The sequence below is a fragment of the Arvicola amphibius genome, chromosome 6 (genome assembly GCF_903992535.2).
Source record: "Arvicola amphibius chromosome 6, mArvAmp1.2, whole genome shotgun sequence".
Classification (NCBI taxonomy): domain Eukaryota; kingdom Metazoa; phylum Chordata; class Mammalia; order Rodentia; family Cricetidae; genus Arvicola; species Arvicola amphibius.
Window position 1 is genome coordinate 41461161 of NC_052052.2, and position 17572 is coordinate 41478732.

Below are 17572 nucleotides of genomic sequence, written 5' to 3' on the forward strand. Positions count from 1 at the left end.
GTAGCCCATGTCACCTTATTTCAGAGCCTGGCAGGGTACTGCCCTGTTTTGCCTGGTGAGGAGCATGAGTCCCTATGAGGCGGACCTGCCTCAGTCAGGGTTCCTAGAATGTCAGCTGCAGCAGCCGGGCTCAGGCCGGATCTCCCAACTCCGAAGCAGTGGTCTCCCTACAGCCTCAGGTTCTGAACATCTGAGCCTACCCGTCTCACAGACGGTGTCCACCGGCCACTCTAAGTTAGATTCTTTACGTCTCCAAGAGCCTTTTCCCAAAACACTCCAGCTTCGGGCTGCTTTACCAACAATAGGCCAGTGGTGTGCCAGCTCTACTAACCTGCATTGCCTTGGTGGCAAGCGGGACAGGGAGCAGTGGGCCAGGGAACAAGGAAGTTCTGTGGCAGGCAGCAGGATACTGTCAACCAATCCCTTTTCTGGGCTACTTGCTTATCTCATGGTCCAGGTTACGGCAGCACAAACTCCCAAAATAGCACCCCTGGCTCCACGCCAGGAACCCCGACACCGCACCTTCCCCCTCCAGCTCACGCAGCTGCCAAAGGAGGAACCCGGCCTCAGAGAAGCCTTTGTATCCTTTCTTCCCTGATGACCAGATAACAGGGCTCAGGTGAGAGTGCAGGAAGACTCGCTGAACCACTCGCTGTGACGGATTTCTTGGCTGATTGCGATTTATTTACCCCAGACCCAATCTCCTGAGCTAGTCACTTTCCTTGGGTTTTCTTTCTGTGGCTCGGATGTACCCACCTTGAACCCGGTGACCCAGGTTTAAGTTCTAGCTGTGGAGGACTTCCTATCTGTGTGACCTTGGGCAGGTCTTTAGTCTCTCTGTGCTTGAGTGCCCTATGTGACTCCTGGCAACCATACTATTCACTCACAGTTTGTTGGGGAAAATGAACCCCACAACATGTATACAGCATTCCCAACAGTGCCTCAGTGCCTTTTAGGGGCTGTATAGCCCAATAGATGTATTTACAACAGAACCCCCAGGATGGCCACCCGACTCCATGGTCCCTAATGCCCCCATCTCTGAACTTACCGGTGTGCAGCGCACAAAGCTGCCATCTGCGAGGATCAGCTCATATGCAGTGCAGATGTGCTGGAACAGGCCGTACTTGTGGGAGGACGACTCGATGCCTGTGCCCATGATCAGGCCCCCTGTGGAGACAAGCGTGTCAGCAGGGAAAGCTGTGGTGTGCAGGGTGGAGCTGGCGGGAATGGAGCTATTCAATGAGGGTATTCCCTATCAATCAATTTGGAGGGCAGGAGTGAGAAGGTCTCCTTGAGGGTCGCCACCCTCACCTCTGGCCAGCCTCAGAGGTCAAATAAATCTGTGTGTGCATCCACGTTAAGAGGAACTTTAATGAAAAGGGAGGTTACTGGGTGGCAAGGTGCTATGACCTGTGGGAAGGTGCTGCCCCTGGACAAAAGCTTTGGTGGTCACAGACCCTGCAGGGAGAGGAACCTAACTTACTCCATGTGTGACACTGGTAGAACAGGAGCAATGGACAGTCATGAGGAAGCAGACAGCATCAGATTACCTGAACTGCTCAGACATGGAGCATGGAAAAGCTATCTCCGAGTAGATCTGCTATAGGGAAGAGGGTTGATGCTCCTCCACTGTGACCACCCAGCCCACTGACCATGAACATGGAGCACTCACCCACTGTGAGGTCGTCAAGCTCAGGCAACACAGGCAGGGTCCAGCCAATGGAGTTCAGCAAAGCTGTCACCTGACCCATAGACACCAAGGGCTCCACTCGAACAATCTGTAGATGGGGACCAGAGAGAGGCTGGGTCTGAGGGAAACAGCAAACCCAACAAGAATGCCTGCATGCAGAGCATGGCATCGCAGCCTTCATGGATCTTTCTAGACTACTAGACTGGCTTTAATTAACGGTGAATGACCTCTGATTCTGAGTCAGCGAGTGTTGAATGCCATCCTCTTAAAGATCTCACAACTGTTGGGTGTGGTTGCACACAGTGAGAATCCTAGCACTTGGGAAGCTGAGGCAGGAGAACTGCTTGCTACAAGGTGGTGGCCAGCTGGGGCTATATAGCAAAATCTTGTAAGAAAGCGAACAAAACAAATCCCAAACAAACAGAATAAATACAAGAAAAGTTCAGTTACTTTTTTTTTCTAGATTATAGGAGAAATATTTGGAAGTTACAGCAATCATCCATTTAACTATTATTCACTGAGCAGTGACAAGCGCGAAGCAGATCTGTCTTGCTTTCCCATATGTCTATGCTGCTCTTTTGTATGTTTTAATACAACATACATATACACAAGTACAAACCCACACATGCACATCTGTTTGACTACTAAACATTTAGTCCTAGAGGGGGCTGGATAGATGGCTCAGCAGTTGGGAGAACTGGATGCCCTTTCAAAAGACCCGGGTTAGATTACCGGTACCTGATGTAGGTGTGTCTTCTATCTATCTGTTGATTTCATTTGTTAATAAAGAAACTGCCTTGGCCAGCCCTTAGGTGGGTGGAGTAGACAGAAAAGGAAGAAGGAAGTGAGGTAGATGGCTCAGTCAGATGCCACACCTCTCCTAAGTTAGTCAGACCACCGTGCCTCTCCTCAGGGAGACAGACGCGATGAAGTTCCAGCCCAAGATGGACATACGCTAGAATCTTTCTGGTAAGACACCACTCCGTGGTGCTACACAGATTATTAGAAATGGGTTAAAGCAAGATGTGAGTAAGAGGCTGAAAATAATGGGCCAGGCAGTATTTAAAAGAGTACAATTTGTGTGTTGTTATTTCGGGTGTAAAGCTAGCCATGCAGGAGCCGGGCAGGACGAAAAGCAGGCCTGCCCGCAGCTCCTCACTACAGGTACCCACATGGCAGCTCACCTGTGACCCCAGTTCAAAAGGCAATGGATCTCTTCTGGCCTCTGCAGGCACCAAGCACGCAAGCAATGCAAAAACACATACGGAGGCAAAAACACTTATATATGTGAAAAAGAAACTAGCATCAGAGATTAGGGAGACCACTCAGTGGAAACCTCAAGTGCTAGGGTAGAATTTCAGACTCCTGGCACCCATGTAAATGCCTGGTAGATGTGACAACCGGCCCAGTGTGAGAGTTAAGAGACAGGGGTCCTTAGAGCAAGCTGGCTAGCCAGACCCGCCAAACTGACAAGTTCTGGGTTCAAGTGAGAAACCCTGACTCAATATATATGATAGAGAGCAATTAGGTTAGAGGAAAGCCCATTTCTAACAGGGTAAAATTTCTTAAGTCTTCCCAAAGATTTGTTTCTGAAAAAGCAAATGGTCTGTTTGTGGTCCTAATTCAGTTAAAAATCAAAGCTGGCTTTGGAGTTAGAACATGGCTGTCCCACCCACTCTCTAAACCCAAGCATGTTTGTTAAAGGAAAATCCAAAGTCTCTGTCCCATGTCAGAAGAGCCACCTGACCTGGGACAGAAGAAAACTAAAGGGACTATTCTACTGTCACTAATGTATAATATTATCTCTAAATTTATAAGACTACTATATACACACATATATTTAGAATTAAGTTGCGCAGTCTGGATATACTTAATAGATTGTGGTCCTTTAACTTCTCTGAGATCTGCTGCATATGATACTTAAAATATTTAAGTTTTCTGCAGTGACCCATGATCATTCCTAACAGTGACCTTTGAAATCTCCAAAACAAAGTTGGGCCCCACAATGACGATTCCAGCTGGATTGTGGGCAACAGCATTAAGCTGACAAACACCATCCAAAGATCAACTTTGAACTACAAACTGCTCAGGACAATTTCAGGACAATGGTCCAACCTGCAGACTTTCCAGCCAAGACTTTAGAGAAGCGCTAGATTTTTCTATCACACAGAGACTAAACAAAAAAATAATACAGCTAGCTCTTCCAGGACTTGATCATTATCTCAATTTTCTCAGGGTCCTCTAAAGATGCTATTGCTCCCAGTCAGCAGGAAATAATTTTAAGAATATGATGCCCACATTCCCAAGAGGTGTGTGTGTGTGTGTGTGTGTGTGTGCGTGTGTGGTTTCTGATTGTTCTATAGGTTATGAATATTAGTCATTGTTTAGGGGGTTTGGTTGCAAATTGTTACTTGTCATGGTAAGGGAGGAAATTAAGCAAGGGAGTTTGGATTCAAGGATCTCCTTCTGGAAAAAAAGGGGGGGGGCAGTTACAGAAAGGACATAAAAGAACAGATTACTGAGTCTAATTGAAACTAAAAAGCAATTATTAAATCTCAAATATTTTAAATTGGTATGGATTTTTTTTTTTTTTTTTTTTTTGGTTTTTCGAGACAGGGTTTCTCTGTGGCTTTGGAGCCTGTCCTGGAACTAGCTCTTGTAGACCAGGCTGGTCTCGAACTCACAGAGATCCACCTGCCTCTGCCTCCCGAGTGCTGGGATTAAAGGCGTGCGCCACCACCGCCCGGCTTAAATTGGTATGGATTTTTATATACTGATACAAATTTAAGGTTATTTTTGTTAGAACATATTCTATATATGTTCCTTTTCTTGTTTAAGGTATTATTGTATATTGATACAAATTTAAGGTTATTTTTGCTATGCTGTATATGTTTCTACTCCTGTTTGAGGTATTATACCTATATAGTTCATTTAAAAATATAATGTATAATTAAGAAATTAGATTAGGCCGGGCGGTGGTGGCGCACGCCTTTAATCCCAGCACTCGGGAGGCAGAGGCAGGCGGATCTCTGTGAGTTCAAGGCCAGCCTGGTCTACAAGAGCTAGTTCCAGGACAGGCTCTAAAAAAGCTGCAGAGAAACCCTGTCTCAAAAAACCAAAAAAAAAAAAAAAAAAAAAAAAAAAAAAAAAAAAAGAAATTAGATTAGTAGTTAGTCATCCATAATAATCAAACTTGTAGCCACGCTAGGTATGTTTAGGATAAGTGGGCAGTCTTCATATACTTCAGAGACTTATGAAAATTAGGATGTTTTAATAACCTAAGGCTTTTCTTTTCTTAAAAAATTATTTTTTTTACTTCATGTGCATTGGTGTTTTGATTTCATGTATATCTGTGTGAAGATTTTGGAGCCAATGAAACTGGAGTTACAGACGATTGTGTGAGCTGCTACATGGGTGCTGGGAATTAAACCCAGATCCTCTGGAAGAGTAACCAGTGCTCTTAACCACTGAGTCATCTCTCTAGTCCAACCTAAGGCTTTTCATGACAGTGAGACACATCTGCTCCTGGTTGAATAAATTTATTCCAAAAAAGGATGTTGGACATCGAAGAACCTCCATATGGAGTTTGCTTTTGCTGTGGGAAAGTTAGCCACTGGGCAACAAACTGCTCTTGCTTTGACTGCTGACAGTATGCTGTCCAAATTGGACAAGCAAGACACAAGCAGGCAATTGCTGACCTTTGCTAAGACAAGGTAGGACAGTCCTTCCAAATTCCTACTTCACAGAAAAGTCTGTCAGATATTCTGGGCCCATAGCCAAAGATGGATGACCCACTATTTCAGAGGAACCTTGGGTGACTGTCCAGAGAGCCAGCTGCTTCTGTTTCTTAGTTTTGGAAGTTGCTTGCTCTGCACTTCCTACTAAACAGTTAATGATACTTGAGAGACAGGGAACAAACAAGGCAAGCTCTGAGACTATCCTCATCTGCCCAGAGTGAGGGGAACAAGGAGAGAAACTCGGGCAGAGCCTGCAACATTATGATTTGCTAGACCAGAGTTCCAGAGGACCAATTAGAAAAGTGTTTGCAGCTTAGAGTTTCAGAACAGTGTTGTCCAGAGAGGAACTCCTGGAAGAACTGAAAAGGGCACCACAGCATACGCAACCTATCTCCTGAGGCTGAGGCCAGGGGCAGAATCATCAGGGACGATTACAGGGAAAGACAGCAGAAGGTCATCCAGGGCCTGGCATTCATTCTCATACACCAGCCTGGAAAACTTGATGCACGGAGCCTTGGGCAGAGTCCTTACAATGCCTTGCCTCAGTATTGGGGAAACAACTAACTCAGATTAGATGGTGCTCTAGTCCTGCGTAAGAAAATCAAGACCCCATAGGATCAAATTGTTCCCCAGGATTTTAGCTGCCTCCTAGAAATACAACTTCAAGACATGTAGGATTGCAATACCCAAAGCCCACTAGGAAAAGGTCAGAATGTCACAACTGTCCAGTCAACACTTACAGGTAGCAAAGATGCAGGAAACTACATGATGAGAAAAACCCATCAAGAAAAACAGAACTAGAACTAACAGACAACAGAAGAGCAATCAGGAACACCAACTGAATTCTCTCTGTTCAAATAGTTAAGTTTGAGGGCCAGCAAGATAGCTCTATGGAGAAAGGAACTTGCCTTGCAAGCCTAAAGACCTGTGTTCAATCTACAGAATTCAGGAGTGAACTGACTTTTGAAAACTATTCTCTGACCTCCACACGTGCCCCTCAGCATGTGCATGTGTGCGCATGAACATATATACACATACATACACACACACACACACACACGCACGCACGCACGCACGCACGCACACAAATAAATAAAATTACAAAAGGTATTAGCAAGACCCAGTGTCTGGAATGAAAGCTACAATGGACTGGGGTAATAGCAAACTGGGAATTACAAAAGAAAAACTAGTGGACTTAAATAGAGGGCAATGGAAACCATTTACACTGAGACAGGAGAAATAGTCTGAAGAATCTGAAGAAGCCCAACATACCTGTCATAGCAGTCTCCAAAGGAGGAGAGATAAAGGAGGCAGAAAAAAAAATTATCCTCAAAGCTTCAGTGAAAAAAACAAACAAATTCTAAACCCAAGAATTACGAAGAAAATCATACCAAAACACATCACAATAAAATGCTCAAACGCAGTGACTAAAAAAACCTCTTAGCAGAAAAGGGGGGGGGTGGAGCCTATTAAGAGGGGTGCTATTCTCTTTTTTCACATGTATTCCTTTTTTTGTTGTTTCAAGACAAGGTTTCTCTGTGTAACCGTGGCTGTCCTGAAACTTGCTCTGTAGACCAAGCTGGCCTCGAACTTAGAGAGATTTGCCTGTCTCTGCCTCCTGAATTCTGGGATTAAATGTGTGTACCACCACCACCTGGCTATGAGTTTAGTTCCCAGTATCCATGTTGGGCAGCTTAGAATCACCTGTAACTCCAGGATCTGATGCCCTCTTCTGTACTCTATGGAGACTCATGCATGTGTGTGCATACATAGACACATAAGTAAAAATCAAATACATTAAAAAAAAAAAAAAAAACCCTGACAGAATTCTTGCTAGAATCAATGCGAGCAAAGGCAGTGGAGTAACTTATCCAAAGTACTGAGAGAAAATACCTGTCAAGCTGGGAAAATGTGCATGTGTATATATTGTGACATATAAAAGAAGTGTTAAGAGGTCCTTCGGACAAAAGGAAAACAAATGGACAGAAATTTATCTCTAGAATAGACAGTAACTACTCCATGGAAAAAATAGGTGTTCTTATTTAGATTTCTTTAATAGGCAACTGGTTATTAAAATAATGACAGTGACAGCGCAGAGCTAGGGAGAATGTGACTATAGAGCAAAAGCCGGGAGGGAGGACCTGGAAGTGTACTGTCCTCAGGTCTTTAAACCGTGTGTGAAATGAGCTAACACCACTGGACCTGGAGGAAAATGCATACTGGAAACCCCGAAGCTGCGCTCCAGCTTAGTAAGCCAGAAAGGAAGCTAACACAGGATCACTAAGATTATTTGATAATCCAGAAGAACGCGGGGAAGAAGAAAGAAAAAAGAGGCAGGGGATAAATGAGGCACAAATGCAGACAACGAACAGCAGGTGACAGGCTCAGCCCTCATCAATTAAGGACATTAGACGCAACGGTCTCACCACCTCAATTAAAAGACAGAGGCTGCCAGGTTCAATTTAAAAGAAGCAAGACCCAACCGGGTGTTGGCTAGAAGAGAAACACACTTTATTAGGTCAACAGTAAAAGGATTAGAAAAATACATATCATGTCACTGCTAGTCAAATGAAAAGGCAGTGGCTTTATCAGTATCAGACTAAGAAGATCTCAGAGGAAGACTACAACTGGGGATTTTTTAAAGAAGGCAATCTCAGCCAGATGTGGTGGTGCACACCTGTCATCTCAGCATTTGGGGGGAGGCAGTAGGTGTGGGGTTCAAGGCCAACCTGAGCTACATCTTTTCATAATGGAAAAAAAAAGATTAATCAGAAGGAGATAAGAAAACCTTAAACATGTTTGTTTATGCCTAGTAACAGAGTTTTGAAATTCATGATGTGAAACTGATACATGACAGGTAGAGAATAAACAAGCCTACAATAACAGGCCGACTTCAGTCTCCGCGATGAGCGGAGAGGAAACGTGCAAAGTCAGATTTGAACAAGATTATGAGCCATGAGACCGAACTGACATTTGTAGAACATGCCAGTCCAAAACTGTGCACGCACAAGAGCGCATACACGTACACACACACACACACACACACACACACACAATACTAACCTGGAGTATTTTTTTTTTAAGTTGAAAGCATTCAATCTTCTGGCAATAGCTAAATTAAATCAGAAATCTGAGATAGGACTTTGCTAAATATCTGGAAACTAAACATCCATGTAATTACTCAAGGTCAAAACATAAAGCAAAAGGGAAATTAGAAAGTATTTTAGGGGGCTGGAGAGATGGCTCAGAGGTTAAGAGCAGTGGCTGTTCTTCCAGAGGTCCTGAGTTCAATTCCCAGCAACCACTTGGGGGCTCACAACCATCTGTAATGAGATCTGGTGCCCTCTTCTGACCTTCAGACATACATAATAAATAAATCTTTAAAAAAAAAAAAGAATTTTAGGATGGGTGACATGACTCAGTGGATAAAGACACTTGTCACCAAGCCTGACAACTTGAGTTTGATCCCCAAACCTGTAAGATAGAAGGAGAACCTACTCCCACAGCCGTCCTTTGACCTCTGCACTCCTGCACAGGCAATAAAATTCTGGTTTTCAAAAGTCATGGACAAAGAGAAAATATCGAATGATTTTGGAGTTTAAAAAATTAGCAAAGGATCTGAACAGGCCTCAGAAGGACGACATGCCAACGGCGAGTATCTGCAGGGAAAGACGGCCTGGGTCTTCAGTCATTAGGGGAGAGCAAGCTAAAACCACAAGGAGACGCCACCATAACACACACACGCACATGCACACACGCACGCACGCATACACACACACACACACACACACACACACACACGCGCGCGCACGCGCGCGCGCACATACATGCGCACACCGCACACGCACACACACGAACGACTAAAACCAAGGACCACTAAGACAGGTCCAGCAATACGTAGCAGCAGGCACACACACTGCCCACAGGACTGTAAAATGTGCTACTCCATAGGAAAGCAACCCGACCAAGCCCTTAAACACAAACAAACACCCACTGCCGTGACTCAGCCATTCTCCTTCACATTTGTCCAAGGAGAGACTTGTAAAGATTTGTTATTTTTTTTTTAGATTTCTTTGTATGGTTTTAAACTATGTGTTATGTGCATATCTGTGTGGGGGTACATGTGTGCAGGTGCCTTTGGAGGTCAGAGGCTTTGGGTCCCCAGGCCTGGAGTTACAGGTGCTGTCAACCCTGTATAATGGGTGCCAGGAACCAAACTTGAGTCCTCTACAAAACAATACATGTGACTGACCGATGAGCCACCTCTCTGGCCCCCATTTTAATCTTTAAATTATGTGTATGTGTGTGTGTGTCTGTGGAGCTCAGAGGTATCCAGCAGCTTCCTTGACGCTGGAGTTGTAGGTGGTAGTGAGCCGTCTGACATGGTGGGTGACAGGGGCTGAACTCAGGTCCTCGGCAAGAGCTGAGTCAGCTCTCCAGCCCCAAAGGAAGACTTTGCATGTTTACAGAAAGCCCCCTCAGAAATGTTCCTGACCAAAGTGGAAATAGCCCGATGCCTATCTGAAGGTAAATGGCTAAACAAACTGATCTCTCCGTGCAAAGGATACTATTTAGCAGAAAGACAGTATGTGCCAGGCACAAACGCTTCAAAATGGACACGTCTTAAAAGACCCTTTTAGAGAACCCGGACCAGAAAAGTATGCACTAAATGGCTTCTGTCAATGGTCCCCAAAGTCTAGCATTCATTTACAGCAACAGAACCAGAACACTGTTAACCCAACGCTGTGGGTGGAACAGGTAGGGAGAGGCTTAAGGGAAAAAAATTACCAAGAGCCACGAGTAAACTTTTAAGGCTGTCGGGTACGCTCTGTGTTTTAATAATGGTTTCACTGGTGCAAGGCTGTCAATCTCATGTCAAAATTTATTACCCAATTGCACACTTTAAATAGGTGCAGTTTATTATAGGCCAGGCATATATCCAAAAAGTTGTGTTAGAGAAGACACAGTGATACGTGTACTTTGGCCAGGGTCTCACAGTAATGAAATGATATCAAGTGGCCGTGCTGTATTCAGTAACTATCTTGTTGCTGGATATTGCACTGTTCTTTTAGAAATAAAAATGTAATTAAAATCTCTGTGTTGGAGATCTCTGATTACATAGAAGTTCAATTCCCTTTTCCTTAAGCTATGTTTGGAGAAGTAGAATGACTACACCTTATCTTAGCTAAAAGACCCAGAAGGCATTAAGAAGTAGAATTAGGGGCTGGAGAGATGGCTCAGAGGTTAAGAGCATTGCCTGCTCTTCCAAAGGTCCTGAGTTCAATTCCCAGCAACCACATGGTGGCTCACAACCATCAATAATGGGGTCTGGTGCCCTCTTCTGGCCTGCAGGCATACACACAGACAGAACGTTGTATAATAAATAATAAATAAATATTTAAAAAAAAAAAAAACAAAAAAAAAGAAGTAGAATTAGTAGCTGGGCCAAAGAGTGTTTATATTTCTGGGCAAGTTCCCCTTTCCTGGCTACCTCCCGCCTGCACACACCTTTTTTTCCCACTAGCACACCAGGAAGGGGTAACAAGTTTCCTTTCGCCACTCATGTTTGCCTGTGATTTCTCCATCCCTAATTTTTTAATGAAATTAAAACGATCAAAAGATTCCCTGGAGTTCTCAGCTTACATGATTGTCTATGGCCATACTGTTCTCTCAGTGGCTGTGAGGCTTGGGAGGACATTGGTGGGCAGAACTAGTTAGTAATAAGCCTGAGCTATTGGTCGAGCATTTATAATTAATATAAGCCTTAGTGTGTTTATTTGAGAGTGACTGCAGGACAGGAAAACTGCCTACACAGAGCCTTTACTGACGGCCTTGGTCCTGTCCACTCTGGGATGTCCTTGACTGAACTCATTTCCCCATGAGTCACTCACATGGGGAAGTGTCCATCTGCTCCCAGAGCCAGGGTACAGCACGTGCTCACTTGATTTTGTGTGACAGCCTCCCACCCCCAGTTCTTTGTCTCTGTGAATGCTAGGTAAACTCTACCACTGAACTCCAAGCCCAGCCTCTCACCTGCTTCTTGGTGTCCACCTCCAGGATGTCCATCAGATTGATCATAATGTTCTTATGGGTCTTCTTGTATTTCCCAACACGCAGCGAGACGGTGAGCCAGCCGGGACGGCCTGTGCACATGAAGGTCTTGCTGCCCTGTTCCTTCCATTCTCGTACCTGCAACCACAGGGTGAGACTTAGCTGGCTCTGTCTGGCTCCCCAGAACGGCTCTCGGGTCCTCTTTCAGGATAAGGGGCCTGGGAAAGATGCCTTTACCTGGTACCATTGAGGAGGATGGTGAAGCCCTGAGGGCCTTACCCTGTGGAGTCTCCCTTGGCTCACAAGGCCAACAGGAGAGCAAATGTGTTGCTATTGTACAAGAAAGGATGAAAACGGAACTAGAAAACAAAGTATCCTGAAAACATTAAAGTGGAAAGTTCAGGAAAGGCTTTACAGTGGTAACAGACGGATTGTCAAAATGATTATCATCTCCAGGGCACACCCAGCCGACTAGGCACCTACTCTACACTGTCTTGTTAATCTCTCAATCCCAGGAGGTTGAGGTAACCCCCCTCCTTTGTAGATGAATAAACCCAGGCAAAATAACTTGTCTAAGATCATACAACCCATGGCTGGCAAGACCCAGATTCATAGCTAGGACTGACCAATAACAGAGCAGGGAAGACCAGAAGACAGATGGGCTTAGTCCACAGAAGAACAGCTACTTGTGAAGCGTGTTCTGTGCCAAGCCCGGTTGTCAGCATCACACATGCTAACTCATGTACCACTGACAGGGAGAGGAAGGCAGGCAAAGAGCAGCCAGCCAATGGCAGTAGTACTTTGGCAAAACCTCCATGCCAAAGCAGAGAGGGTGCAGAGGATGACATGCTGGTGAGGGATTAAAAAGAAAAAAAGTATCTTGTCCCTGCAGACGGACAAGGCAGGCACAATGCATGGCTGTAGTTAGGGCAACCAAGGACTGTCCACCGCCTCTTCATCTGCTTCTAGCAATTCCTCTTCCTCCACCCAGGTGAGGCTGATTCCACCCGGCTGGCCACACTCTCTTTACTGAGGTGGGAGCAACACTGGCTGAATCTAAGCCAGAAACTGTTGGGGACTCCAAAGGAAAACAGCAAGCACCCCAGGAGAGCAAAGTCAACTAACTCAGGAAGGAAGAGCCAAGAAAGACACGGGCAGGCGAGATGGAGACAGACGGGGGAGAGGGTCCTGGGTTCAGTCACACCTCAGCCAGCTGTACTACTGGATTTTCAGGACACAACCCAGGGCAGCTCCTTTGTACTCAAAACCAGCTTCAGCTATGTTTTGCAAGAGTCCTGCCAAGGGTCAGACTTCTGGGGAAGGTGCCCTGGAGCTGTCAGAGGGCTCAGGATGGGAGGTGGCTTTCGGTCTGGCAGAAAGGCACTACTGTGAGTGGGCGGTTGAAAGAACAAAAGGTGAGTTCCACGACCATCCAGCTCTGCCTGACTCTGCGGTCAGAGACTTTATGGAAACGGAGTGTGAACGAAAGGAGTTGGGGTGCTGCTGGATGGTGGGTCACACAGGTAGGCACTATCACGTCTGGAACATCGATTAGATTCGGGGCAAAGAAGCAAAGTACGGAAAAACCATTCTTTGTCAGATTCTCAAGAGAGACAGGAAGGGCCCAGAAGGTAGGCAACAACTCAGGCAGTTATGGTTAAGAACTAGGCATGAGGCAACGAAACCAGAGTCATGGGGTGGGCTGGAAAGCAGGGGGCTGAGGGAGTCTGAGAGTTCAGGCTCGCTATCCCAAGCCAGCGTGAGTCCTTGCCCTATTTACGTGTTGTTCTGGGCACGACTCACAACTTAAACCTCCTTTTAGTCAAACAGGTACCAGACACCAGGTGGCCGTGGACAGCAAATCACAGACACGAAAGGCCCGTGCCCCATTGTTTCCTGTTCACAGCGCATCCTTCCGTCTAGTTTGCATGAACAAGCAATCACTAATATACTCTGGCCCCCAGGGGAGTTGTCAGATAACAGTCCTGTCTTCAGGAGCTCACAACCTGACCAGGACATCCAGCGGGTAAATGCGGGACCTGAACCCACGGAAAGACCTAGTGCAGGCAGGGTGCGAGGACAGCGGCTTAGGGCTGCGACCGTAAGCTCCAAAACCCAGGCTGGTGTGCCAAGTGCTTCTGAGAGCAGCACCCTCTGCACGCTCGTCTCCCTGGGCAAGGTCTTCTGGTCTGGAGGTCAGTCCGCCTGCACCTTCAGGCTCAGCCTGCAGCACACTGCACGAAGTAAATAGAACAAGAGGGTGGCTGCCATGAGGGCGACAGCAGGAAGCAGATGCTCTCTGCAGTCGATGCCGGTTAGAGAAATACTATAAAGAGGGGCAGAGGGAGCCCTTCCAGCCCTGGATGGGGGAAGAGGGCTTCACTGTGAAGGTGTCTCAGCCTAGGTGCCGGCTAGCTTATGTAAACTCATCATCTACTTACTGGGAGCTGGACAACTACTTCTGGGTGCAGCGTGACTGCACATGGGGTTGGGGCTGGAGTCCACCTTCTCTCTTTAGTCCTTGATTCTAAAGGCGCCCAAAGCACCTCGGACTGAAAAACAAAACTTTCACCCGTTTCCTACCATAAGGCTCCTCTCCCAACTGACTTTCTAACCTTCTTGCTCTTACTGCCTGTGCTCCTCTGCTTCCTCCCTACCTTTGCTCAACCAATCTTTCCACTTGGCTCATTTCCCAGCACCACCTCCCGGGGGCCATTCCTCCTCTGGAATGCAGGGGCCTAATGAGTTACCTGACTATGGCCCACCTCTGAAGGTTTAGGGTCCCTCGTTTTCCAGGCACTGCGCATGCCCTGCACCTAGCGGACTCTCCATAAGTCTCCAAGCAAGGTTCTGTTAGTTGCCCCGGTGCTTTTGCTGATTCCGTCTCACCCTCTGGGCAGTCTTTACCCCCCCCCCAACCCATCACACGCGGGGTCCTCGCGATCCCCCCTCCCACGCCCGCTCTTCTGGCCTGGCATACCGCCGCCCGGCGGACCGCTAGCCCGGCACACAGCCGCGCCCCGCTAGGCTCACCTGCTTCTGGATGTCCCGCACGCGCTGCTCGTGCAGGCGCGGCGCGCTGCTCAGCTTGAACACCACCCAGGCGCGCACGTAGTAGTAGATGTCGAAGATGAGCGAGAGAGGCAGCAGGAAGAGGCACACGAACACCCAGCGCTGGTGAATGAGCACGAACTCCAGTCCCTTCACTCGCACCCAGAGCAGAAAGAGCAGCGCGCACACGGCCAGCGACACGGCGGGCTCCATGGTGTCGCGGCGCGGCGCGCGGGAGGGTGCGGGCTCGCGCCGCCCGTCACGGCAGCCCGCTCCGCGCTCCGCCGGCTCAGAGCCTGCCGCCGCCGCCCCGGGAGCCTGTAAGTCGGGCCCGCCGCCTCGCGATTGGCTTGGGTCGCCAAGGTTCGGTGGGCCGAGACCCAGGCGGCGACCAATGGTGAGCCGCGCCGGGGATCGGACCAGGGAGCCGCTACGTTCATTGGCTGCGGAAGCCGGGATGCTCCACCTTCTTCTCCTAGCCGGCGTGCAAGGAGGGGCTGACCCGGGCTGGGGGCGCTGGAAGGGTCGGCCGGCAGCCGGGTTGGTGGGACTCAGGGCTCCCGCCCTGGAGGCTGCGGGACCACCATGATCTTCCACTTAGGTTTCGCCTCTCGTGGAAACGACGTCAAGCAGTTGCGCATTGGGTTACCTCCCGAGGGTGGGACGCGCTCCAGACAACAACCCAGCAGCCCTGGCGGGAGAGCCCCCTAGCCTTGACCCGGGCAGGATCGGTCACTCCACGTGCGCAAGACCAGAAGCGGCGTCTTTTCAATTTTCAGGGCCTTTATCATAAATGCACTTGAACTAACCCCCATAGAAGTTCTGGCCCGTGGGTCTTTGGGACCCCATTTTAAACACATTGGGGTGTGAATTCCACCTGTGAGTGGTTTAAAAGCACAGAGGTGATGGTGGCATTCTTCCAAGCTGAGGTCAAAGTGGATGGAGACCTGGAGACAGAAAGGGCTTTAAGGGCACCGCAACCCTGGGTTAAGAGTGAGAACCGAGCACATGGTCCTGGCTTTGCAGAGCAATCAGGCCCAGGGTATGGAACAGTCTCTGACCTGGCCAGAAGCTTAAGGCCAGTGACATTTGTACTTTTTCTGAACAGGTTAATCTTTGGAGATTGTTTTTCAAACCCGTCGTCACATACCAGCCCCCTCTCTGCCTTGCATGTCTTTCCTGATTCCCTCCCTTTTCACCTTTGCTCCTTTTCACACTCAGGCACTCCTGGCTGTCATCCTTTATGGTAATGTCTTTGGTGACTCTGTCCCTAGAATGCCCTTTCCCATCGTGCCACTGGGCTAAAACAGTACAACAGCCTGGAGGTCCCACGGTGCCACCTCTAAAACCGCGTTTGTGTTCTTCCTTCAGAGGCTCGCAGTTCTTTTCATTTTTGTATAATTGTCCCTTTGTGTGGCTCCCACTCCTGCAGGAGCTTTAGGGCAAACAACACCTTGTTAATCCAACACTTCTGAATTTCCAGTTTGTAGCATAATGACTAGGGCATTGTCGGCATACCCGTCTATTGACCAATGGATACCCCAAGAATGTAGGTGGGAGTTCAGATAGCCAATAACAATCAAAGTTCAAAGCCAGAGGTTGTTTGTTTCAAAAGGGAGCAGTCCAGGCCCGAACTGCCTTTCCCAACTGTGACAGTAGCTTACCCAAACTGAAACTTCCTTTAAATGTTCATAATCCTCATATTAATTCTTTGTCAAAATGATTACCTCATCTTGGGTTAATATTAAAAATTTTAACAGTTTTCTTGGTGTGTGTGCATGTATGTATGAAGGAGTAAGTGCATGCTTCTCTCTCTCTCTCTCTCTCTCTCTCTCTCTCTCTCTCTCTCTCTCTCTGTGTGTGTGTGTGTGTGTGTGTGTGTGTGTGTGTGTAGACCAGAGTTTGATGCTGAGTGTCATTCTTAATCACTCTCCATCCTCCTTTTTGAGAAAGTGACTTTCTCTGAACCTGGAGCTTGCTAGACTGGCAGGCCAGCAAGTCCTAAGGGATCCACCTGTTTTTTGTCTCCCCAGCGCTGGGTGCAGGTGTGCACTGACACATGAAGCTTGGGGCGGGTCTGGAATTTAAAATTTTCATGTGTATGTATTTATATGTGTATGTTTTGTGTTTATATGTGTATGCTTGCATGAGTTCACGTGTGTCATATGAGTTCAGGATCTTGCAAAGGTCAAGGTCAGAAGAGGGCATTGAGTCCCCTGGAACTGGAGGTTCAGTTGAGAGCTACCATGTGGGTCCTGGGGACCCATCCTTTGGTTCTTGACTGCCCCCCATACCTGGCTTTTAAGATGGATGCTGGGGACCTGAACTCAGGTTCCTCATAGCAAACACTTTGCTGAGTGAGCCCTCTTTTATTTCATGTTTTAAAGGTAGTTTCTAGAGAGTTAAAAGCCACAGGTTTGTGTCACGCCGTATCCTTAGAAGTTACAACCCAGAGAGGCCGTCAGCAGAGAGGCAGTGTACAGTGTCTCGCCCTGGCCCTGTCCGAAGCAGGGGTTCAACCAATATTTTATTTTGGCAGTTAAGTGTTCTGAGGAAAATTCAGGCAAACTGTAATCTGAACAGCAAGTTTAACTAAGAAATTAACTAGCGTTGAGTATTTTGTAGGAGAAACTGAAAATTACTAATGAGGATAGTTTTATCCCTGGGAAGAGAAGAAGGAAGCCCATAAAAGTAGATTCAAAAATTCAGTTTTAGGAACAGCTGTCCAATGAAAGGGACGAGCCGGTCCTCAGAGCAATCAATCTCATGCCACTCTCCCTCCCTGCTTGGCCTTGGGATTCTTTCTTTCTCCCTCTTTACGAGCTCTAACTCTTCGGGTTGCCATTCTCCGAACATGAGCAGTCTCCCCGAGCTCGGCCGTTAACCTATACTTTAAGCAAATATACGGTCAGACAACTTACCTTAGCTGTTAGGCTTCCTGTAATCATCACACAAGGAGAGTACAGACCGGTCCTGTCTCTCCAAAACCTCCCTCTTGCTACCTCTCTGGAACTGGATTCTCCTCTCCTCGAACCCCTGGCAT

General features: G+C 47.3%; 1 protein-coding gene across 1 annotated transcript in view; it reads right to left on the reverse strand.

The window, feature by feature from the left end:
• The window catches only part of Dhcr24 (24-dehydrocholesterol reductase), a 30918-nt gene extending 16076 nt beyond the window's left edge, over positions 1 to 14842 (reverse strand). Inside the window, exons 1-4 of the mRNA XM_038332405.1 lie at positions 14512 to 14842; positions 11461 to 11616; positions 1673 to 1778; positions 1049 to 1167 (exon numbers count right to left, since the gene is read on the reverse strand). Of these exons, the coding sequence (XP_038188333.1) occupies positions 1049 to 1167; positions 1673 to 1778; positions 11461 to 11616; positions 14512 to 14742 (612 nt within the window). The 5' untranslated portion in view covers positions 14743 to 14842. The remainder of the gene's footprint in view (positions 1 to 1048; positions 1168 to 1672; positions 1779 to 11460; positions 11617 to 14511) is intronic.
• Between the last annotated feature and the right edge of the window lie 2730 nt (positions 14843 to 17572).